Source organism: Rhinolophus sinicus, linkage group LG02, assembly GCF_036562045.2.
Source record: "Rhinolophus sinicus isolate RSC01 linkage group LG02, ASM3656204v1, whole genome shotgun sequence".
In the NCBI taxonomy this organism is placed as follows: Eukaryota; Metazoa; Chordata; class Mammalia; order Chiroptera; family Rhinolophidae; genus Rhinolophus; species Rhinolophus sinicus.
The window spans coordinates 72836033-72861712 of record NC_133752.1 but is presented as its reverse complement, the minus strand read 5'-3'; the positions used below and the strand labels follow the sequence as shown (position 1 = coordinate 72861712).

The 25680-nt window shown below is 38.4% G+C and overlaps 1 protein-coding gene and 1 non-coding gene across 4 annotated transcripts in view; both read right to left on the bottom strand.

Annotated features, from left to right (window-relative positions):
- Positions 1–14487: 14487 nt before the first annotated feature.
- On the bottom strand, positions 14488–14650 carry LOC141570265 (U1 spliceosomal RNA). Its single transcript, XR_012494270.1, has one exon. It is a non-coding gene; the product is annotated as a U1 spliceosomal RNA (small nuclear RNA).
- A 2473-nt stretch (positions 14651–17123) lies between these two features.
- The window catches only part of UBE2K (ubiquitin conjugating enzyme E2 K), a 57509-nt gene continuing 48952 nt past the window's right edge, over positions 17124–25680 (bottom strand). For all 3 annotated transcript variants that reach the window (XM_019751921.2, XM_019751922.2, XM_074324573.1), the window contains 3 exons: positions 25161–25260; positions 22717–22845; positions 17124–22398 (listed from right to left, as the gene is read on the bottom strand). In XM_019751921.2, coding sequence (XP_019607480.1) covers positions 22324–22398; positions 22717–22845; positions 25161–25260 — 304 coding nt within the window. In that variant the 3' untranslated portion in view covers positions 17124–22323. The remainder of the gene's footprint in view (positions 22399–22716; positions 22846–25160; positions 25261–25680) is intronic.

Below are 25680 nucleotides of genomic sequence, written 5' to 3'. Positions count from 1 at the left end.
ATTATCATTCCACACCTTGATACTTGTACTCACAAGAGTTTTGTGTCATCATTATTCACATGGATAAACTCAGTAGAAACCACTAGAGACAACATGTTTCCAGCAGTATGACCAGGAGCTTTGCAGACTGCCTAGATAGTAATGATGCACTGCCTGTAAGAAGTTAAGTTTGCTACAAGCTAGAGAGAGTGTAGGACCATGAAAAAGAGCATTCATAATCACAACTCCGCCTGTAAACCAGAGCTTCAACTTTTGGCCTCCCACAAGAGCAATAACCTTCATTTATTTCATTTTGTGTCTTAGTTCAAAGTCAACAGGAATATGTATAAGGTCCAATTTCTAAGGGCCAGGCTGGTGATTAGGACTTCAGTTTGGGGTATTTCTCAAAAAACATTGCTTTATCAATACTGATTGCTAACTTAAGGCATTTTCCTCCCCTCATTCTCTAGTTACTCCTGTTCCCTAGCAAAGACCATGCATTCTAAATAAAATCCATTCCTTTTAGAAAACAGCACTATATCCATTCTTCCACTTGAAGTTTGAAAAGCAATTAATTGGAGGTCAATTACACACCTGTAGTACAAGGTCCAGATCTATGGGAGCCATTAAGAAAATACAATGGTAGGGGGTAGCAGTTTTCCTCATTACAGGTATTTATTTAATCTGTACAGACTAGATACGATGCCGGGGCTGACATTAAACACAAAGGTTGGTGCCTTGGAAGGACTGCAATATAAAACAATAGCACAACACAGGCAGATGTGACTGTTCCAGGGAACATTAAGTCTGAACTTCAGAGTCCTGACAGTGCTGTTAGAAGCAGAAAATCCCTACATTTCTATATAGAGAAGATGCAATTCTGAGAATTGTGAAATGTAGGTTTGTCCCTTAAGAAATGACTGGGGAGGTCCAAGATGGCATAGTAAAGAAACACTGCCTGCGTCCTTCTGTGAACACATTAAAATTACAACTAAATTATAGAACAATCAACCTGGAGAACCATCTGAAGTCTAGCCAAACAGAAGTCCTATAACTAAAAATACAAAGAAGAAGCCATGTCAAGAAGTCAGGAAGGGCAGAGATGCAGAACGAGCCCCAAAACTCCCTGTGGTGGTTGAAAACAAGAAGGGATATCTCTGCCACCTTGGTTCCCCCCCCAGAGGAGTGAGGGACCCCAGCCCTCCCACACCAGGCTCCCCCCACCCAGAGCCCCCACAACATCTGGCTGTGAAAAACGGGATTCTGACCATCCAGGTGGGATGAAAGGCTACGGGAAACCCACACGTTCTCTTAAATGACCTGCGCACAGACTCACTTGCAGGCACTCACCTTGGGCTCCAGCGGAGGGGCGGTGACTCAGAGACATACAGAGGGCAGACTGTGGCTGGAGGATAGTCAGCATTTTCCAGGTGAGGGATCCATCTTTGTGCAGCCGGCAAGCGGGCGCCATCTTTCCTGTGCTGAGCCCACCTCCTCCGGCCAAATCTGAATCTGATTGGCCTGTTGAGCTTCACTCCAACCTGCTGACTCACTGGGAACCCACTGAACCCAACTCATACACAGCTGGAGGCACTTTCTCCAGGAGTAGCCAGCTCCGCCTGCCCTCATTGCACTCTTTCTTGGAAAACTATTGGAGTTCGACAGACCCCAGGCAGGTGACAACTGGCCACTGTGTGCTCTGAGACTTTTGCTGAGTTGCTCTAGGCTCAGCACTGGCACCAAACTAGAATTTACATTAACTTGGTGACCACAGCTCTTCCCACAATTCTCACAATTCCCCTGAGACCCTGCCTCACCCAACTTGTATACTGCACCAGATTTTATCAGTGGCTGAACGTTAAGGGAGCCAGCAGGTGGCAACAGGCCTCGGGATGTCCTAACTTTTTGCAGAGCTACCACAGGCCTGGTGCTGGTGGCAGCTGTCCTCAGTTCACAGCGTAGCCTCTCCCATGCGCCTCCAGGTCCAGAAGAGGCAGCAAACAAATGCAGATTGTTTTACAGCTCCTACCAAGTAGCCTCTGCCCGGTCAAAGGGAGTAGCTGACCTGGGCCTGCATCAGAGCCCCTCCCAAGAGGCCCCAGACCCAACACACCTAGGGGTTGGCTTCAGACCACAACAGAGCACTGCCCAATTAGCTCCACAAGTGGCACGCACAATAGGTGGTCTCAACAGGCACCAGGGCCTGCTGGGGTGAATACACTTACTGGAGTAAACCTCTCACATAGCAGCCCATAAGCTATGGACGTGGCCAAACCCCTCAGCCAGTCAGCCTGAGGGTCAATCCCACCCACTCACACATCAATAGCAATTAAGTCTCAACTATAACATGAGGGCACACACAACCCACACAAGGGACACCCCGGAACACCTGGTTCAAGTGACCAGGGAGATTGTGCCACTGGGCCTCAAAGAACACCTACTAAATAAGGCCTCCTGGAAAGACTTGGAGACATAGCAGGTCTACCTAATTCATAGAAACAAACACAGAGAGGCAGCCAAAATGAGGAAACAAAGAAATGCATCCCAAATGAAAGAACAGGAGAAAACTCCAGAAAAAGAACTAAGCAAAATGAAGGCAAGCAACCTACCAGAGACAGAGTTCAAAACAATGGTTATAAGGATGCTCAAGGAACTTAGTGAGAACTTCAACAAAGAGAATGCAAGCATAAAAAAGGACATAGACTCCACATATCACCTGGACACCAAATTCATACTCCTACCTGCTTACATCTCCTCTTGGGTGTCTAACTAGCATCTCGCACTTGACATGTCTGACATCAAATGTTTGAGTTTTCTTTCACTCAAATCTACTTCTCCTCTGACATTCTGCAATTTCATATGAGATTCCTCTCTTCACCTAGTTCTTCAGATGGAAAAAGTGGGAGTCATCTTAGGCCCCGCCCTTTCTCTCACATCATACATTGATCCATCAGCTAATCATATTAAATATAGCTTCAAATACATCCTAAATGTACTCATTTGACTCCATAACAACTCTTATCAATCATGTCACCACATTCTTTCAAGTGGATATTGTAGTAGCCTCCTAACTGGTCTTCCTGCTTCTACTCTTACATTCCTATAGCCTAAAGCCATTGTGATCCTTTTAAATGTAAATTTGATTATATCAAATCCAGTAATGCCAAAAAGAATGCTTTCTATTCCTAATAAACCAGGTCAAGAACCTGTTAAAAAAAAAAAAAAAAAAAAAAAAGGACATAGAAACCATAAAAAAGAACCAGTTAGAAGTGAAGAATACAATAATTGAAATGGAGAATGCACTAGAAGGAATCACCAGCAGACTAGATGAAGCAGAGGATCAAATCAGTGACTTGGAAGACAAGGTAGTAAAAAATACCCAATCGGAATAGTAAAAATAAAAAAGAATCCAAGAAAAAAATAAGGATAGTTTAAGAGACAACATCACGTGCAACAACATTCTTATCATAGGGGTACCAGAAGAAGAGAGAAAGCAAGAGATTAAGAACCTACTTGAAGAAATAATGACTGAAAACATTCCTAACTTGATAAAGGAAATAGACATACAAGCTCAGGAGGCACAGAGAGTCCCAACAGGATGAACCCAAACAGTCCCACACCAAGACACATCATAATTAAAATGGAAAAGAGAGAATCCTAAAACGAGCAATAGAAAGGCAAATAGTAACTTATAAGGGAGCTCCCATAAGACTGTCAGCTGATTTCTCAACAGAAACTTTGCAGGCCAGAAGATATTGGCAGGAAATATTCAACGTGATGAAACCAAACACCTAGAACCAAAGGTGCTCTACCCAGCAAGGCTATCATTCAAAAATCAAAGGACAGATAAAGAGCTTCCCAGACAAGAAAAAGCTAAAGGAGTTCATCACCACCAAACCAGTATTACAAGGAATGTTAAAGGGGCTTCTTTAAGATGTGTATGTGTGTTTGGGGGGTGGGGGAGGGAATCAAAATTATAAATAATAAAATGGCAAAGTCTATACATGTCTATCAATAATTACCAATTACTTTCTTTTTTTTTCCCCAATTACTTTCAATGTAAATGGATTAAATGCTCCAATCAAAAGACAGGAGGGCTGAATAGATTTTTAAAAATAAAATCGTTATGGGCCGGCCCGGTGGCTCAGGCGGTTGGAGCTCCGTGCTCCTACCTCCAAGGGCTGCTGGTTAGATTCCCACATGGGCCAGTGGGCTCTCAACCAAAGGTTGCCAGTTCAATTCCTCGAGTCCCACAAGGGATGGTGGGCTCCGCCCCCTGCAACTAAGATTGAACACGGCACCTTGAGCTGAGCTGCCACTGAGCTCCCAGATGGCTCAGTTGGTTGGAGCACGTCCTCTTATGAAGGATAAAGAGGAGAGGGTATAATACATATATACAATGGACTATTGCTCAGCCACAGAAGGGAAAGTGTTGTTGCCATCCGTGGCAGCATGGATAGACCTGGAGGGTGTTGTGCTGAGTGTAGTATGTCAGACAAAGCCAGATACAATGTGATTTCACTTACATGTGGAATCTAAGCACTAAATAAACAAACAAAACAGAAACAAACTCATAGATACAGAGAACATTTTGATGATTACTAGATGGGAGGGAAGTTGTGTGTACGTGAAAAAGGGGAAGGAATTAAGAAATACAAATTGGTCATTACAAAATAGTCATGGGGATGTAGGGTACAGCATAAGGGATATAGTCAATAATATTACAACTATGTATGCTGTCAGATGGATACTACATTAGTTGGGGTGATAGAAGGGTGGAGGTTGGGGGCCCATGCAAAAGGTGAAGGGATTAAAAAGTACAAATTGGTAGTTACAAAAGAGTCACAGGGATGTAAAGCAAAGCATAGGGAATGTACACAATAATATGGTAATAACTATGTGTATGTATGGTGTCAGGTGGGTACTAGACTAGTCATGGGGATCACTTCATACATTATATAAATGTCTAACCACCATGCTGTACACCGGAAATTATTTAATAATAATGTCAACTGTAATTGATAAATTTAAAAAGGGAGGGGAAGGGGAATAAGAGGTCCAAATTTCCAGGTATAAAACAAATAAGTCATGGGGATGTAATGTACAGCATGGAGAATATAGTCAATAGCATTGTGATAGTGTGGTATGATGTGAGATGGCTGCTGGCTTTATCAAGGTGACCTCTTGTTTAGGTATATAAATGTTGAATATCTATGGTGTACACCTGAAACTAATATCGTATGTTCACTATCTTTTAATAAAAATCTGAAAAAATAATTAATAAGCAAGCAGGTGCTGTCAAAAAATTTGAAAAACAACTGATTGGGCTGAGCAAGCATCCCTCTGGATGAGCTGGACCTGATGCAGGAGGTGGCTCTCCATCCAGGCTGAGGGCTCCTGGGCGGAGGTGATCGGGGTGAACAAACTTTGGCTGGAGAAGCGTCAGGAGACTGCAGCTTCAGCAGTACACACACCGTTTGAGCACGTCCAATGTGCAAAGCTTTGCTGCATTCGCAGACTCTACAACACCTGGTCCCAGCCTCCAAACTTTACTTTTCTACCACCCTGAGTGCACCCCAGCCCACACACAAATTCAGGTGTGTTGATAACTTCTATGGTTTCTTTGAATAAACTGTATAATTCTAGGGACTTAGTGGGCTTCTCCAAGCAGCACATTTGGTGGAAACCCAGCTAGTGAGCCTTTTTGAGAAGAGAGTAACCCTGGTGGTCACACACCCCTAAGCCTCCTGAAACCCTTTCCTCAGGAAGGTTTTGGCAGTTTTGCCATCTGGGTTCCCGTGGCCTGTGATGGAGTGTACCGTCCAAGGAAAGGTCAACTGCAAAGACAGAAGAGGATGCCCCTTTGCATCCCACCTCAGGTTATGGCTGAAAGGGAGAAGGCTGGTACTGCTAAAACTCCCTGACTTACGACCATTTTGCAGAGGCTCTTAAATGTAGCATGTTGAATAGGCCCAGGTGGCCTGGGTCTCTGCATTTATCAACCATCTGGCAGCTTATAGTTATGTGCAGCAGGGCCTGTCTCTTTTTAGAAGTCATGGCTCATTGGACTCCAAACTAGACAGATCACTGCTCTTCCTCTCCATACAGCCACAACTGGCGTGTTTTCTTGATCACAAGACAGCCACCATAGCACGGTAGTCAAGCACGTCCCAGTCTCCAAAACTGATTCAGAGGAAAACTTCCACAAATATTAGACCATCCCCAGTCTCCTGCTAATCCCACTTTTTCATCACAATGGCAATCTAAATGGCACTCAAGTATTTGTCGTGCAAAGGCCTGATCGTCACTGATGCAGGATTTCTATGTTACTGATGATGGCATTGTGTTTAAAGGGTCAGAATTACCTAAACTTTATAGTTTCTATAGAAGGATTAAGGAAATTACAAGTGTTTTATAACAATTAAGTGAACCCATTGCAGGGACACACAACCTCTCAGGAACTGGATAGTGAAGGAAATGGATAATGAATACAGACAGTGCACAGAGTTGGGCTGAGATCACCTATTGGGTTCTGTTGCCTCCATGTATATGTCAGCAAATAACGTTTTAAAAAAATTCAAATTAAATGCGACTCCATCAATTGGTGAATGGATAACAAAATGTGATCTATCCAAATATATAAACAAAATGTATATAAAATGGAATACTACACAGCAACAAAAAGGAAATGCTGATCATGCTACAATATAGATGAATCTCGGAAACATTACGCTAAGTGAAAGAAGCCAGACATAAAAAAGAAACTAGTCTGCTTCCGTTTACATGAAATGTCCAGAGAAGGCAAATCCACAGAGACAGAAAGTAGATTAGTGGTTGCCAAGGGACTAGGGTTGCGAGCGGAGAGTAACTGTACAAGGGCTCCTGGGATCTTACTGGTGTGATGGAAATGTTCTAAAGCTGAACTGTCGTGATGGTTGCACAACTCAGTAAATTTACTAAAAATTTACTAAAAATATACATTTAAAGGGGGTACGTTCTATGGTATGTAAGTTGTACCTCAATAAAGTTTAAGATAAATGAGACATTTTCCAAAAAATGTTTATGTATACAAAGCAAAGCAGCATCTACTGAAGTAGATTGTCAAGTCCTCATCCTGTCAAAAGCACCATTATCAACAATAATTGAGCTTACAGGCAAAACACCGTGCCCATCTGTGGTTTTACTCCTCACAGGATTCCTTGCTGGGGTCAGTCTGGTTCTCAGATAGGAGGGTCTGGAAACAGTTTTCTCCACTATGGTCATGGCCATGGGACGGGTCTTATAACCCAAAGACACCGTATAAACCAGAGGCCAACATGTTTACAAATGGCTGATCAGCTCCTGCTCCCTGCTTGGGAAGTCTCTGTGGGGAGCGGACTCTGAGTTAGGTCTGGGAAGTGCAGGCTTTGCAGGGAGGGTCAGCCTGCATTAGCTACAATCACCTGTGGAATCCATCTCTGTTCTGAAGTACCTGGCCAGGAGATCTTGGAAATCTACTAAGCCCTCCTACAACTCGGTTTTCTCATCTGTGAAATAACTGCTTCATAGATGGTTGTGAGGATAAAAATAGGGTAAAGTGTTGAAAGCACCTCACACACGTCTGGCCAATAGTAAGTGCTCACCTGCTCACAGCTGTCATCGCTGGTCAAGCAGCCCCAACCACCTGAATAGCCTTGGGCAACATTGAAGACAGACTCAGATACTTTATTCCTGCTTGTATCTGTTGTATCTGTTTTCCAGGCTCTGGGCCAACCATCCCACTTCTGTTAATTAGTCTTTCTTGAGCCAGGCTACAAAGTTTCTATTTCCTCACATTCCTATATAGTTCAGCCCCCAAAACACCATATCTATAGTAACAGTTTATCATCATTTTTCAGAGTCAGCATATTGAATGCACTTTGCGTGTTTGGGGAACCACCCCCAACTGTCACCTCATGAGGCAGAGGCCATTTCCTCTGAGGACACTGAAAACGCGACTCACTTTCCTAGCCTCATGTGGAGCTAGGGCTCAGACATATGACCTGAGTACTCTCAACCAAACACCCACACCTGCTTTGAGCTGTGGATTGTGACACCACAGAATGGGGACCACTTCATCCTGGAAGGGGTGGGCAACAGTATCCGATGTCCAGCACCGGTGTTATTGGTGCTGCAGGTTGGCTGGGGTGCCCCCGGCAGTGGCAGCGGAGGCTGTGTCTTCACAGAAATAGTTCTGTGATACTGTTTTTCGCATTGCTTCTAACTCTATAACCACTATTTCCCAGACAGTCTGAGCTACTCAGTACCCATTAATAAATTTCTCTTCCTGAATTAGCTACAGCTATTTCTAATTGGTACCGGAAGTAGTTGCGGGCAGCAGACATTCTGGGAAATGGGGGTAATCTGGATTAGTTCCCAGGCCCGCTTAGGGTGGAAGGCAGTGAGAATCCAGTAGCAGGTACTGAGGGGTGGGACTTCTGCTGACCATGGTCACAATGGTGAAACAGTTAAATCAGATTATCATCTGCTATGGACTGAATTGAGCCCCCACCCCCACCCGGCGTCATGTTAAGGCTCTAAACCCCAATGTGGCTGCATTTGGAGGGAGGGCTTTTCCGAGGTAATTAAGGTTAAATGAGGTCATAAAAGTGGGGCACAGATCTGAAAGGATTAGGGTCCTTATAGACACCAGAGCAGTAGCTTGTGTACTCTCTCCACCTGCACACACCAAGGAAAGGCCACATGAGGACGCAGCAAGAATGTGCCCGTCTACAATCCAGAGAGGCTGCTCCAGAAAAAGGACCAACTGGAGGAAAACCATCTAGGGGGTGGGGCTTCCTCAGTGATCCTGACGCTCGCGGCAGGAGCCGTCAGTGGTCTGGTTACAGGATGGTTTTCTGCCCCTTCCACAGGGGACAGGGATTTTTACTTTTTCTTTCCCCAGCCTCGTCTGATCTTCACCTGTACACTAGAGTGAAGGGTTGCTTTCCTTCCCCAGCAGCTACAGCCCTTTTTTTTTTTTTTTAGGGGAGAAGCGTTCAGTCAGGGCTTGGTTTCTTTCCCACAGCAGCAGCTGCTCACCTCTCGCAGGCCTGCACCACCAGGCTTCCTCCTGAGTGCCCCAGGAGGGCCGCAGAAGCACGTGTGAATAGGTGGAAACTCCTCTGTGTCTGACGTACCTGTATTTAGATTTCAGGGCATTTGGTTACTTCAGTTCTCTGATGGGTTCAAGAAAAGCTATGACTTTGTGGATTATCTGGCTTTTTCTCGTTAGGGTAGGAACCACCTTCTTTACAGCTTTCTATATTCCAGGCAGAAGACAGAAGTCCTTAAATCTACAATAATTAGAAAAAGAAACTGAACTTCAGTTATTTAAATTGTGTCATTCTATATGACAATTAGGAGTTTTTGTATTTGAATATTTCTATTAAAGTCGCTAAAATCAATCGTGAAAAGCAAAGACTCTGAGAGTATTGCTTTTATGGACTATACAGTAATATTGGACTTTTATGAAATTCTGACACACTGATCCTTATGTTTAAGACTTTTCTTATAATTTGTTTATCTGTTGCTTCATAAAATACTTTTTAAAATTAAAAGTGTTCTTCACTCAACTATAAGTGAGGCTAGATGACAAATCTGGGTATATTCTTTTTTGAACATTAATATAGAAAGATCAATTTTGAAAGTCATTAATAAATTTGGAGAAGGCTCAAAAAATAGAAATAGCAATACTAGTCATTGTACAAAGTCTAATATCTCAAAAAATACATTAATGTAATTTAAAACGTAGTCTATTTTCTTTTGTATTGTAAAATTGACATTATACATATATGAAGTTCAAGAGAAAAAATTTCAGTATTTTTTTGTATTATTTCATGATTACTGAAAATAATTTTGTAGCATAAAGGACATTAAAAAATGATCCCTCCAGGTGTTGAACACAAGGTATTGTCACTGATAGAAAACTTACAATATTGATTGAGATGAGTGATCTGTATTATTAAATAGGAAAAACCTTTCCTGTTCCACAATAGAAGGGAGGGATGTGTGAGGAATCCAGACTAGTATCATACTGAAAACACCCCAATCTAGTGAGATGCTTGCTAACTGGAAGATGAATTTGGATCAGATATAGGGAAATCATAATGGTGATACTTGTCAACTGCTGCCTCATAACCAGTTGCAGATACAAGGACTACAGCAATGAACTGCATTTACTGTAGCACTTTAACACCTATTTACATATGTAATTTATATGAAAATTTAAGTATATATTTTAAAACTATTTTCCACTTTTTTCTTCTGAACTATTTTATATAGATATGCTTTTCAGTTCACTTTTCCATTTAGCCCACAGGTCACATAATATCTAGACAGGATCCGCGTTAGGAGAAATAGCTGTGACCCAGAAGCCCTGGGCTTGGGACTGAACCCAGTACCGACGGGCACTCTGCACCCGCCCTCTGAGAGCGCGTGAGCACTTTCGGATGCGTATAATCAGTCTTCTTGTCCTTTGGTCTTGACTCTTCTCTTCTCCTTGGCCCTAATACAGTTATTTTACCATTCATTTGTTCTACTTGCTCTTAAAACTTGCCTCAAATCTTTTTTTTTTTTTTTTGATACTTGTCAATGTATAAATAAAAAGGTAAAGAAGCAAACCCTTCAAAGAAAAATATAAGGCCCTTATAAACAGCTATTTTACACTCAATTCGCTCCCCCCACCCCCTCCCGCTCATTTCTTAGAATAGCCCTTCATCTGCCTTTCAGAGGCCTCAAATCTGATCACTAAGACTTAGAATTACCCAAGTCCTTCGGGGATTTGGAGTTGAGACATTGGACATTTCTGTTTGGTTATTTAGATGCTTTAGTTTCCAAAATGTTGTCCGTGAGCATAAACTGCCTGATATCTTTGGTGTGGTTTAGGAAGAGCACCTTCGGGACTGTTCCCACAGACCAAAATGGTTCATAACAAGAGGAGTTCCAAACCTCAGGCAATATTCAGCACCAGTTCTCTGCTAGTCTCTATGCTGGGAATAAAGGTAAAAAAGACATGATTCCAACCCTTAAGGAAACGACTGACATGAAAACAAGCTGTGCAAATGCAGTGGGATGTTTCCCATAATAAAAGTTTACACAAAGAACTTAGTCTAGAAAAACATTTACTGTGCCTGAATGAGGGAGTTTAGAGAGACAAACGGAAGGTTTCAGAAAAGTGACATTTTAGATAAATAGGATTTTCAGAAGGAAGACAGGTATTTCAGACGGGGTACGGATATGGGGTGAATGTGGATTTGGAGATAGTTTAAATCCCAGCTACATGATTCATTAACAAACGTATACATTATCTGAGGCAAATCACGTCTCAGCTTGAGTTTCTCACCAGCAAAATGAGAGCGTGTGCCTGAAAGATCTCTATGGTTCTTCCTACTGACGATATATTTGCCGCCATCTACACTCCAGACAATAATTCCTTCAAAACAGTAACAATATAGTGTACAGCATTTTAGACCTATTTTATATATTTCTTGGTTATAATCCATACATGTTCTGTATCCCAGTGTTCCCACCAAGAGTATTTTTCATCTCCCCATCTTCAATTTCTCTCCCCACTGCCTTTTGTCATAAAATGTACCTGCGTACAAGTTTCCACACCTTAGAAAGCAAACCTTCACCTGCCTCTACTTGGTAATTGTTAGTTCCCTTTTAAGGAGCTAAACTCTACCGAAAAAAAAAATTTAGCTCACCACTCTGTAACTTCTAAACAAGCTGTTAAGCCCATCATTTGATCAAAACTGTTCAGAGATTAGAAGAAAACTAACAAAATGCTGATAGTATTGCCCATAGGCAATGATTGGCTCTAACCTGCTCCATCCATCTTGCTGATGGTACCTTCCTGGGTCCATTTCCTCTGCTCCTCTTGGTATTTATTTCTTCAGTACACACCTAATTCAATTCATTTGACATTTATTGAGTGCCTATTATGTCTCAGGAGAGTAACAAGATTGTGTTTAAGGAGTTTACAATCAACTGGGTAAACAACTAACCAGAATGGAAGTTAGAATGAAAGTACTGGAACACTTATGAAGTTCGATGGGATATTCGGGAAGGTTCATGGAGGTGGTGGCATTTGGAGGCAGACTTGAAGGATGATTTAAAATTTACAGATATGGAGAGAATCATATCCAAAAGAAGAAACTGTAATTTTAAATGCACGAAGCAGGAAGCACAATGTGTACTTAGAGAAACAGTACTATAGGGAGAAAATGGAACATCTTTTAATGTAAACTTATTTTTATGAAAAGAATAAATGGTTAAAGAAACAAAAGGCTTAAATGAAAGTGTTCTGCCCAGCCTTTTCTAGTCTATGGTCTCTTGAGAGAGCTTTCTTAACTGTGTCTTCAAACAGTTGCCATCATGTTTTTAATATGCTTTGAATACTATTTTTTAATTTATAAATTCTGGATATATCTAGTCTGCTGTGAGATGAAAATCTGGCATTCTTAGAACCCCCCCAGCCCCATCTTGCAAATAGATTCATCACTACATTTGGATAAATCAATCATCAGCATTTACTGCCTTGCAAATGTTCATGAACTATCATGTGCATTTTCTTTTTCTTGAGAGGACCTATAAAATACAGGAGTACCAGCTCTGCAGCCATACTGGAGTTCAAACCCTGGATATGGCACTTCCTACCACTGTTAACTCTGAGCAAGTCATTTTTCTGCCCATGGACTAACCTGCAAAATGAGGATAGGGTCTACAGTTACAAAATGTTTAAATGAGATAATACATGGAAAAGTACTCAGAACAATTACTGACACTGAGTATACACTCAAAAAATGTCAGCTATTTCTATTACTGTATGGTTTTGTTTTAGTTTACAACTTTCTCTTGTACATTTGTTGTTCCATCCACATAGGACATAAAATGTACAACTCCAGAGGTGCCACTCACACTGAAAGAATAAATGAGGTTATGCAACAAAGCAATGTGTCTCCATATTATTTTATCAGATCCTCTTTACTAAGAGTCCTCCCTCCCGAAGGCCTCTGTCCTGTTCTAAGTAAAGCTGGGAGCTTTTTGTTGTCATCATGGGTCTTTCGTGTATTGCTCCCCTGAATTAGATCCACTGTTTCTTTGACCGCTAGTATCTTTTTCTTGATAGACTTCATTTTCCTATAAAAAAAATAGCTACAAGCAACTTAATATGGTAAGTAAATGTTCTGAATGTTAAAAAGGTTTTACTCCGTCCTAATAAATGACTTTTAAATATATATAGAATTTAATCCTAATAAATTTATATGGAAAATAATTTTAATTAACATTTAAAAAGTTCCACGGTCTTCTAAAATACAGTGTACTTTTTAAGAAATCTGATGCTATTTATTCTTGCTTTATTCTTCAAGAGAACTTTAGGATCCTTTCTTCTGCCCAGTTCTTTAAAGTCTGACAGATATGTCTTTTTTCATTGACTGCACTGAGCTGGCGGACCTTTCAATCTGGAAATTTGTGTCCTTCAGCTCTGAAATGGACTAATTGGTAATCTCTCTCATTTTCTCTATTCTCTTGGTGGAGTTTGTTTTCTTTCTGGGATTAGTTGTCAAATCTTCTAGGTTGATCCAGTATATTCATCATATTCTTGCTTCGGTTTTCACCTGTCTTGTTTTTTCCCATTGAGACATCCTCTTTATTTACTACCCTTCTATTCATTCATTTACAAGTATTTACTGATGACTGACCTGATATATTTTTCTATGTTCCATGCAATCCACGTTCTGGGCATTGGAGATAAAGTAGTAAGTCAAATCCCAATCCTCATGCTGGGTAAAATTAAAAAGCAGGTTAATAGTACCATAAAGAAAATTTAATCAGGGAGGGGGAGAGCTGAATAGAGGCAAAACCTGTTTTAGGATGACCATGGAAAGCCTGACATGTGACAGCAACATACAATGATTCAGCAAAACATGTGAGAATCTGGGGGAGGAGCACTCCAGGCAGAGAGAACAGGCTAATCAATGGACCTGAGACTGAAAGTAGTCTGGTGTGTTTGACAAATGCCAAGAGGCTAGTATATCTAGTGTGGGGTGAGCAAGGGAGAGAAGGGGAGGCCAGAGAAACCACCAGTAGAAGGGCAGGTATTGTGGGCATGGCATGGAGCATGCATATTATTCTAAATTTAGTCAAAAGCCATTTTGAGCAGGCAAGTAGCACTTAAAAAAAACATAGCTATGTGGCTGATGGACTTGCAGCTCACGAATGGACACGGACACATATGAGGTCAAACAAATGTGAGTAGGGAAGTAGCAGACAGCAGTAAATGAAATTAGAACCAGAATATATTCAAAACTTAGTAAGAGGTGCTAATATGGGCTGTTAGGCAGAGAAAGGAGTGAAGGATGATTCTGAGGGGTTTGGCTTGAGCAACTGGATAAATGATGGTTACCATTCAACTGCCTGAGGAAAAGGAGGAACCAGATCTGGGAGATGCTGGAGTGGGAACGATTGTTTTGTTGTTGTTTTAAATAGGGGCGAGTGCAAACACAGTCCCCCACTACCACAAATTATGCAGTCAAATTTCCCACATTTGGGGAAATTGCAGGGGTCAGCACAACCGGAGTGCAATGGATAAGCCTCGCCCTGGGAAAACCACCTTTGCGATCATGGTATCTCCCTGCCAGGTAAGTATTGATTCTGTTTTTTTTAAACATAAGTTTGAAATGTCCCAAATAATGGTTAAAAGCATGGAGGTAACTGCATGAGTCCTGGACTGGATGGGCTATGGAGTCTACAAAGGTTTCCTTTTTCTCTTTAAGATGGAGGTATTATAATCAGTGTGTATGGTGATGTAAAAAGGGAGAAATTAACAATGCAGAAGAGATGGTAGCCAAGTCCTTGAATAGAGGAAGGGAAGACAGTGTAACAGATGCAGGCATGCAGATACATTTGATGATGAAAAGATGTCGTGCTCCTCGCTTCTACCTCTCAGTAATGTGAGGAATGAATTCATTAGCTGTGAGGGATTAGGAGCAGCTGTTGGAGATTCAAGCCAAGTAAGTTGTGCAAGTGTCACCTCAGAGAATGGAGGATTGAAATGATCAGGGAGATTGAAGCTAAGTGCTAAAGGCCCACTTGAAAAGAATGGTTACCAGTTCAGTGAGACTAGTCAGCCCTTTTTTCTCCAGGTAAATTCTGCTATGCAGGTATAGTAGACTAGGCAAAGAAATGAGACCTTGTAAGGAATGTCAGGGAGCAAGGGTCAAGATGACTACAATGATGGTCCATGGAATCTAGGCTGGGTAAAGGTGAACAACAGAGTGCACCTGTCTCGCCTTCAGGAATGTAGAGTGTGGGATTAAAAATTGCTACTGAGGACTTTAAATCAATCATATCAATAATCACTTTAGACATAATCTCTACATCTCTTCACCTGAGAATTGCTACCCCAATCTAGGTAGGTCTCTTTGTTCACTTCCTTTTTCTCTCTACCTCAGTTCCAAAGCTTCTGCTTCAGTCAGTGGGTGCCCCTTACCTATACCTACCCTGCCCCCAAAGTCAGCCTTTCTTAATGCTTTTGTGCATGCAACAGCACTCCCTCAACCTAAATTCTATTACTAAGTGTAGGGGTTAGGGATAAAAATAAGGAATTGATACTAGGTATAATTGATGGAACAGAAATGTAATTAACTTACTGTTACATGCGAAGCCGAGAATTACTTAAAAGAGGGCTAAGCGTGTTGCTCCATAACCTGGAGGTAACCTCAAAACAATAACTAGAGACATTTAAAAGCTATTTTCTCTGTGGCTAGAGGTAGAAAGAGGTTCACAGATTCTTCCACTACGAACTCTTCACTACCACTGATTTTAAAAAATACATTTTAAATGATTTTTTAAATGAAGAAAATCAGCCATGCTAATAATCATTACCTCAGCAGACTGTTACCCTGAATTTGTTTCCTTATAAAAATTTTGCATTTTGATTTTACCTGTCCTGACTTCTTAGAGTTAACCTGAGAGGAGCTACACCTCTCCTCATATACACCGAAGTATGACATTATGCAATTAAGAACTAAAGTGTCTGTAATGGAATGTTTAGGGCCAGATTTTGTGGTTTAGGAGATAATTTTCTATGGGTCCCATAAACCAAGAACACTGATATGTATTCTATTATTCCCCAAATAGGAACAATGTATTCTATTATTTCCCAAATAGGAAAAAAGTACGTTTGGTGCATGTAAACTAACGTCAGCAGTAGTCCCAGAACACTAAATACAACTGAAACTACTTCACCAAAACAATCTGTTTAATTCACACCATGAGAACTGGTTTGGATACATTTTCCTTGAAGACCTCGCTCCCACCTGAACTGGTTTTCCTTTTCATGCTTGCAAATGATCTCTCCACATTTCCTATTTTTAAGGAAAACAAGAATAGTATTTTAGATCTCAAAATTCTACCAAATTTAGTAGGTACATAGAATAGCAATATTATGGGATTTCTACTAAAAATAACCTGTGACTCTGAGTATCTAACCCATTAATTTGTTTTTTAAAAAGGAGAAAAAATGATGGGAAAAAAAGGTAGAAGAGACTGGAAGTTTCCCCTTTTCCTTAAAATTCTGTAATTCTATAAATATGGTTAGAAGATACCACTGGAATGTCATTAATCTGTTCCTTAATATTGCTTACGACAGGTCATTCATCTATCAATGCAAATAATGAGTGTATATAGAAAGGACTGTGTCTCACATTGAAAATGAAGAGCTGCAGAGTACAATCAAGAGCTGAATGCTAGCTGTGTAAGTAAGCGAAGAAAAGGCACTACTAGTTGCTCTTAAATCAAGTTAGGTATATTCTGTACATGCAACAAAATTTTTATGTATACAAAGAACTAGGTATATTAATTCAGTAAGAAATATACTCTGGGTTTCTCAAAGTTGTCCAATTTTATAGTGTTTACCTTGTTTTATCTATGTATATTGAAAAAAGGCTCTTACGAGTATTGCAGACTGAGTATTTAAACAGCTTGGCCTTCTTGACTTTGGCTCAGCATCTTATTAAAAGGTAATTTACAATAGAAAGATTAAATAATAAAGTTGTGCTTTAATGTATTTTTACTGAAATTAAATGGGTGAAATGAACATTACAACATGAATACATGGATCGTATATTGATATAGGACACTTAAAAGCTTTATTAGAGAATTCATGTTATTCACTGAAAATCTTTAATTCTTTGATGACCAAAATCAAAACATGTACCAAGTATTTACTACCCTTTAAATTTGACCATCCTTTGCTAGGGATTGGCGTGAGAGCTCACTTGAATTCCATTTGTTATCCTTGATTTTTAGTATATAAAGATCCAGCTTGCTCCATGACAGAGCATTTCATACTGTTATTCCAGTCAGGAGCAATTCCATTTCCAGGCTACAGAAACTCATAGGACTGCTGAAAGCTGGTTATGAATGCCCTAGAGACACAAAGTAACAATCAGTTTTGCTATGTGAAATAACTAGTACAAATCCTATTCAACACCACCTCTTCTAATTATCAATAGTAATCGAGGCAAGGACAATCCAAAGATAGTGACCCAGGACTTCTGAAACAATTGAGAGTCCTTTCCACTGTAACAGGCACGCTTTCCAGAAAGATTTGTGTGCACATATGAAAACAATAAATAGTATTACTTTTGGTACCAATTAACTCTGGATTACTCTAAATTTTGGATTAGAACCTAGCCAAATACTGTTCTATTTTCAAGTAACTTTAATAGAAATAAACAATTTCAACACATTTTTAAATTCAAAGACCCAATATAATTTATTGCACCTATCACCATATGCTCATCACTTTGAAACTTATCTAAGAGAAATCTCTACCTGGTTCTTTTTTCTTGTTAAAGTAATGTTGAGGCTTAACTGCCTGTCCATAGATGAGTACCCAGAAAGAAGATATAAACCATTTTCAGGGGAAAACATGCATGCATTTATTTTTAAGAATTCCCAGTAAGGGGGGGAAAAATTCAACATTTTAAAAAATGTGTTTATTTTTTAAAAAATCAGTTGTGTACAAAAGTGTTTCGTAGTTTTAATTCTCAAGACAAACACCCAACCCTCCACCCACAGCCCACCCTGCTTCATGGTCTTTCTGGTAACCCACCCATTTTCCCCTTACAGGAAGTTAACGGCTCAGAATAGACCTTCCTACAGAATTTATCATCACTAACAGATGGTTTAGAATAGAGATCTAGAGAAACTAACAAGCAAGGTTCTTTCTTGGTGAGGTTAATGAGAATCCCTATAATGGCAGTAGACTTCCAGCAGACACCACAACAAAGCACCATCAATTGCTGAAAGCTAAAAAATAGATATTATTTTCAATAGTATTTCATTTTCTATTGGAAAAAAGTCTTTAAATTACATTAAATAAGTCTCTTCCCCCCCCAAAGAAATAGTCTAGCTTTTATTATGATGCCCGTAAAAAGTAACTGCAAGCACACAAGGATTGGTTAACAGCACAGTGCAATGATTTGTATCCACTCACCCCCTAGAACAAAATTGATAAACTGTGCCACACCTGATTATATATAGCAGCGTGGTTGAAATAACCAAGCAAAAGGTGACACACTCACAACTTACATTTAGGTGATGATCACAGGTTTATGAGGGTAGATCAGTCCAATAAAGCAGTAACAGAACAAACAGGACAAGGGAGACACTGACATTCCCCTACCCGTGCCACAAGATTTCTGATCCATATTGCAACAGTGCAAATAGAACGTGTGACATAATATGTAGACACTGCAGAAAAGTCACATTTGGGAAAAAGGCTATTTATCAGTAAATACTTCAAGTTGCCTTCTTCCCCAGTGATAGCAAATAGCTGATATCAAACATTTATTTCAAACTGGTACTAAAAGAATGAAAATGCAGATTTTTAAAAATGGTTTGTACCCTGGAATTGAAATTTCTTTAACTAGAAAAAGTGATTAACACAAACATTTTGTAAAAGTCCATGAAATAAAGTTAACTGTAAACAGACGGCTTCCTTTTTCATATCCAAACATTGTTTCCATCTATGTACAAGAAGGTATACCTGGCTCCAACTCTTCCCTGCCCAAATCCATCTTAAATCTTTGAAATGACAAAATGCTTTATTTCCTATATTGCTACAAGATTGTGGAAACATCATCACAAATCCTATTGCAGAGTTTCAAAAGCTCGAATCAGGCATACACTTATAGCCAAGATCTGCTTTTCACATTGATAAACTTATTAAGCAGCCTAAACAGTAACATGATATGCTACATTCTGTAGTGCATGAAGAAGCAATATCCACTTTAACTGCCAATTTTCTTATACTTTAAAAAATTATTTTGCATAGTTTTAAGCGCCACCAACAATCACAAATGTGAAATACTTTCCCCACCCCAAAATCAGTCTTACTTTCATTTCATAGATGATTCTCCTCAAAAGCAAAATACTCAGAATCCAAACAAATATATGTATGTATATATTTGAATGTGTTACGTGTTTAAGTAAACCCAGCCAAATGCCAAACATTTGGGGGAGCTAACTCAGAGCATCTAATTTAGTACAAGTTCCTCAAATATTTATATACTACTCATTGTATACTTATTTGGGTCACAAATTGCTATGTATTCATATTCAGTAACCTGTACTGAAATACTATACAACTAATTATTCGTTCTTTTAAAAGTCAGGCACATACTCATGAAGTAGACTTGATTACTATAAAAGCCTATTGGAGTATCAGTGACTTCGAGCAAATCTGGCTGTTCTAAATAGGATATCATTATATAGATTTTTAACCATAATTTTTGAGGCCTTTAAAACTGAGAAATCACAAAAAACTTGAGAATTATAAACATAATTTTTGCCAGGGTACCTTTTCTCTATACCTGTATTTCTAGTGTCTGTTTCCCAAACACATGTAAGACCGAGAAAAACAGGAATTGCATTAATTTCTATGTTTGGGGAAATAAATCTACCTACAGAGAAGTGAAAAAACAAACAAAACCAAGCAAACAAAAACACCAGGATGACAGTGGGATGACAGAAAGAAAAGGGGGATTATCACATTAAATGAAAATGAGGTAAATAAATTTTGAAATGAAATCCATTACAGAGAACCTCTCATACCAAATATTGATTGTACTTTTAAATTTTCTGGGCACTGGGATGTTGAAATATAGTTAGATAAGTAGATACCCTATAGGGCTAACATGCATAAAAATCAAAGGCAAGATATAGCTGCCTTCCAGAGCTAAGTAGGTAATGCTTGACCTTTAGTAACCTCTGAGTTCTCTCCTTTGTCTAACCACAGGACAATTAAATATACCCTGATAATATAGGTAAATAGTAAACTGGGTAGATGTGTTTGCTATTTAAAATCATTCAAATATTACTAGTATTACCAAGCTGCCCTCCACTAAAAATAAAAAATTCTAACCAACAATGCAACAAAACTGTCCACATTTTCACACAATTCCAACCTTACTTCAAAATATAAAGAAAAGTACAAAGTTTTAGTTATTTAAAATAAATAAAGAAAAATCTTGTTTCCTTTGGCATCTTTAGAAAAGTAACTAAACTACAACAATGATAGGAGGTGATTGTATAAAGAAATTTATGCTTAAGCAAACATAGAGGGGAAAAAAACATAGCAACTTGTGTTTAGTATGCAATAATATCAACTAGAAGAGTTTACTATTGATTAGGAAAGCCTTACAAGTTTTTGGAAGAACCTTCACATCTTTAACATTACAATATATTTAACAATGGTTCTTTTATTGCTTCTAAGATTATTGAGAAGTCAAATGAAATTATGCTGAATTTATGGTTCAAAATTATTTTCCAAACACTTAATGATTATAATTTAGGATGAATAACTCTTGAAGAAAGCAAACCTTTTATAATATGACTTTCAATATACAGCCTTACTTTAATTCATTCTGATTCCATTACTTTTTTGTTATTTTGCATTGGTCCTGAAAATTTAATAAGAACTGTGTTTCTATGTATAGAACTGCCTGCATAAATCCATTTCAACCTTCAAAAAATGGTCACATTAGTGCTTGAGCTTGCAAAACTAACAATTTTCAAACTTTTGAACTTAGAATGAAATGTAACTTCAGTACGAATAGAAAGTCTGACTATGTACAAGAGAAGGTAAAGTTTTCAATTCTCATTTTATCAGAAACATCATAAAGAAAGCTAGATTTATAACACACTCCTATTCCTATGTGCATTTGAAGTATGTACAGTAAAACACCAACACAGCTTTCATGTGTCAATAGGGGGAAATGCAAGCAAGAGTGACATTTAAAGTATCCAATAAAGCAATCTCTATAATGCCAAAATTAGGCTAAAAAATACTGCAGTTGATTTCATTCTTTCAAGTTCTCAAAGAAAACTTTCATCAGTTTAAAAATAGAAAAGATGTCAAATTCACTGAATAACTAAGTTGGGTTTTTTCACTAAATCTTGGGGATACTGCATCATCAAGTATTTACTGGTTTTGCAACAGAAACAAAATTGACAGCTCCATTTTTACATTCTTACTTACTTATACAGGAACGTTTTAAGAGTGAAGAACTGTGACAAAACATTCCACATGGACGACCTAAAAATGGAGCAAGGGATACTGACCCTCAGCACATTTCCCCACCAAATATAGAGAAATTTACTATTAGAATATTAGCTGTGTGTGGTAAGAGGGGAAAAATAGATATGGTGTCCCAGTCTGTTGACAAGGACAAGAAGGCTCTGAATAGGTCACCATCTTCAATTCTAGATAAATCTCATATTTAAGAATTCTCAAACGCTTAAAATGGTGGTCTTTTCAGCTACCCATCCTAAGAAGTCAAGTACAAGCATGCAAGTAAATTCACAGGCACAGAGGATCCATGTTAAAAACAGTTAAGGTAGCCGTGATGCAACACCAACAATTTGAATGGCCCTGACACACTCAAAATATTACCTTAATTATTCAACAAAATCCTGAAGCAAACTCTTGCTAGTCTTGGTACACTGCTAAACACTAAAGTAGCATGTTTTCTCCATAGTTTTACCTTAGCTCAAAGAATTTTTACACTATTAAGAAAAAAAATTAAAATATTTCCCCTTTTTCAATTTACACAGACGTTTAATTAGCTTTATTTACAGAGCAGGGATTTTTTTTGTTTTCAGTCTCCAATGGTGCCTAGATAACATCATTAGGCAAGAATGCCAGTTTAAAAGAAATCTATGCAGAATCCTAAAAATAACAGATGTTGATGCTCCTCAAGAAGGGGCAAGCTTGAATATATCAGCAGCTCTCTCACTCATACAGGTGGTAAATCAATTACTCAGAAGCAATTCTGTTGCAGTCTCTACATCCCATGATTTTGAAGACAAGGCCACTATTACCGCATTCTGTAGAGAAAAATGGGAACAAAAAACATCAAATCTCAAGGAAATATTTTTACAATACTGGATCACTCTCTGTCTTTATACTGAGAAACCACGCCTTGCTTTTTTTCTTTTATGTTGCCTTGCACTGTAGTGCATACAAAGCTTTTAAAACCAATGATCAGAATCAGCAAAAAGAAAAACCACTGATTTTAATAATACAAAGTTTGTTTATCAAAAACTAAATTTAGAGTATTTTTGAACCACTTCTGACATCTAAGGATTTGCAGCAATTTAAAATCAATCAATATATCAAAATCAACATGCTGTTTTGTTACTTACCCTATCAAAGCCCATAGCACATAGGTTTTCTATTTTTTTGGTGTATTCTGGACTAGAAACTGGTGCTCCAGCATACACATGTGCCCAAAGTCGAGCTGTCTGTTTGAACATTTCAGGATTTTGTTTGTACTACATGAGAAAAAAAATTTACAACAGTTACAACATTCAATACAGTAGCCCAGCTCTTAATTGCTTAAGAACCCGCTTTTTCTAAATAAAACCAATGTAGATTTAAAATGTGCTTGATTCACTTTCCACTGCAAACTATGTCACTCAAGAAAAGATTGTTTAATCTGAAGCTATAATTCATAAGTAATACTGACAAAAGAAAAACAAAGACACAAATAACATTTATCAACTTTAATCTCCAATTTCAACAAATGTTAAGTAGCAGAAAACTAAGTGAAGTGAGGTATTAGAGATGTTTCTAAACACTGTGTAAGGCAAACATTGAACAGAACTACTAGCTGAACAGAACTACTAGCTTCTAAAATAATATGGACATTAATAAATGTGACTAACTTTTGTTATTAACCACAGCTCAGGCTAGAGAACACAACTGGACTTTGCTGTTTTCCTAGAGCAGTATTATTCTACAGTGACTTTGGAAAATCCCATATGCGAAGTCCTAACTTATAGCACATGTTTTGAGATGATTATGAACTATCATACAGTACTTTTCCATATGCACTGGAAAGAGGTAAATTTATTCTCAAATATTCCACTATTACTAAATAAAGTATCAATTTAAAATAACTGTTCAATTCACTTTAATATTTCTTTTTAAAGTATTTTATGCATCTTTAATATTTTAAGACCAATAAACTTTTAGTACATTAAAATGATAAATCTAGTTTCTACCATTAGAAGTTCTTAAAAAGGAAATAAATAAAATTATTGGATTGTTTTAGGAGTTAGAAGAAACCCTGAGTCCAACCTTGAGAAACCTGTTAGGCTCAGAACTAAACAGGAAATCAAAGCTGGTACTCAAGCTATGCTTCTGACTACCAAAAATGAATGAATATAACATGTAAAACCGTAATTCTAAGCACTCTGAGACACATAATAGAACATATTAACAAGGACATACATAAAACAAGGAGTAAATAGCTTTGCAAAGGAAAACAAAGTCTGCTAAGAGGAAAAGTTTCCTCAGGCAGAAGAAACACAGCAGCTTGGGTGAAATGACGTGTAGAAATGAAGACCATCTTGAAAGAGCATGAGGTTGAGGAACAGTAAATATTTAGGAAATGAAGCTGGGTTTGTAGACAATTCAAATCATGGAGGAACTCTGAAAACTAAAGAATTTAGACTTAACAGGTAGGTGATAGTAGAACTACTATTAAGAAGTTTTTAGTAATAAAGTAAAATAAGATTTACAGGTTATGATGATGGATAGATTTGCAGGATTTAAGATTCTGCATTTGGTTTTGGGAATGTTGGGCTGATGTATCCATGGAACATTCATACAGAGCTATCCAGTTCCGAATAGTTTATGGGCTCAGGAATGAGGTCAAACCTGAACATTTTATCAACACACAGGTGGTAAATTGGTGTAGATAACGCTCATCCAAGTGAATATATAATGGAAAGTAAAAGGAATAATGTCGGGACCAAGGAACTATATTTAAAAGGGAGGAGGAAGAAGATAAATAATTGTAGGAACTAAGAAGGAACAACTACCAATACAAAGATATAAAGAGAATAGTATTATCTCAGAAGTCAGGAGGAAAACAAAATTTCTAGGTGGAAAAAAAAAGAACGCTCAGTAAATGCTAATGGCATAGAGAAGAGGTTGGCAAGCTTTCTTAAAAGACCAGATAATTACTTCAGGCTTTCAACCCATATTGTCTCTGTCACAACTATTCAACTCTGTGACTTACAGCTGGAAAGTAAACAACCGGATGTGGCTGTGTTCCAATAAAACATTGTTTACAAAAACAGTCAGTCTGGCCATAACTGATGACTTCTTTCTTGAAGACCAAAGATCAGAACTAAAACATACGTATTCCATTTGGCAATTATAAGATCCTTGGTAACCTTTACCATGCCACTTCAGTGCCAAAGTAGGAACTGGTTAAAATTATTATCAGGAAGGGATTATCACTTTATAGAGAGATGAAGATAGATACATGTGTAGTAAAATGTTAATTATAGAAACTAGATGGCAGGTAGGCATATGGGTGTTCACTGTATAATTTTTGACATTGCGTGTTTGAAAATTTTCATAATATGTTAGGAAAGAAAAGCATCCACCATATGCCCAATTAAACTGGTATGTTAAAAATCAATAAATTAAGTTTTCACTATTACATCTGACAAAATCTTATGACAAGAAGGGTAACCATTTCCAAATTTAGTTACAATATTAGTCTACTCATATGTTAACATTGCAAGCCACTAAAGTAGAGCCTCAAAAGTAAGTAGAAGAAAGCAGCTGTTACCTGATTTGCTACTACTGCATCCTGTGGGTCATCTGGTTCTGCGGCTGCCAACAGTGCTTGCAACGACAACAAGACTGTGCGGAGAGTCATTGCCGCTGCCCTAAAAACAGAGAAATAATGAGTTAAGAATGCTCTGCATGATAAAAGCAAACTGGATGCTCTCTGACTAAAACATAATAACGATTGGAGCTAACAATAACCCAGGTTTTAGCTTAATTATATACAATTAAGTTATAAAAATTTGTCATTATTAGGTTGGTGCAAAAGTAATTGTGGTTTCTGCAATTGTTTTTAATATTTTAAACCGCAATTACTTTTGCACCAACCTAATACATATCTGCTTATCCTATTTTTTTCTTTACAATGAATGAATCTTTCTATTTCTTAAGACAATTCAAACTGTCCTAAATGGTTTTTTTCCTTGCTTTTTTTCTTGTCACCAATATCTTTCTGGTAAGCTTTATCTAATGACTCCTGGAATTATTCCATAACATTCTGAAATAGAACAAGATTTTGCTTA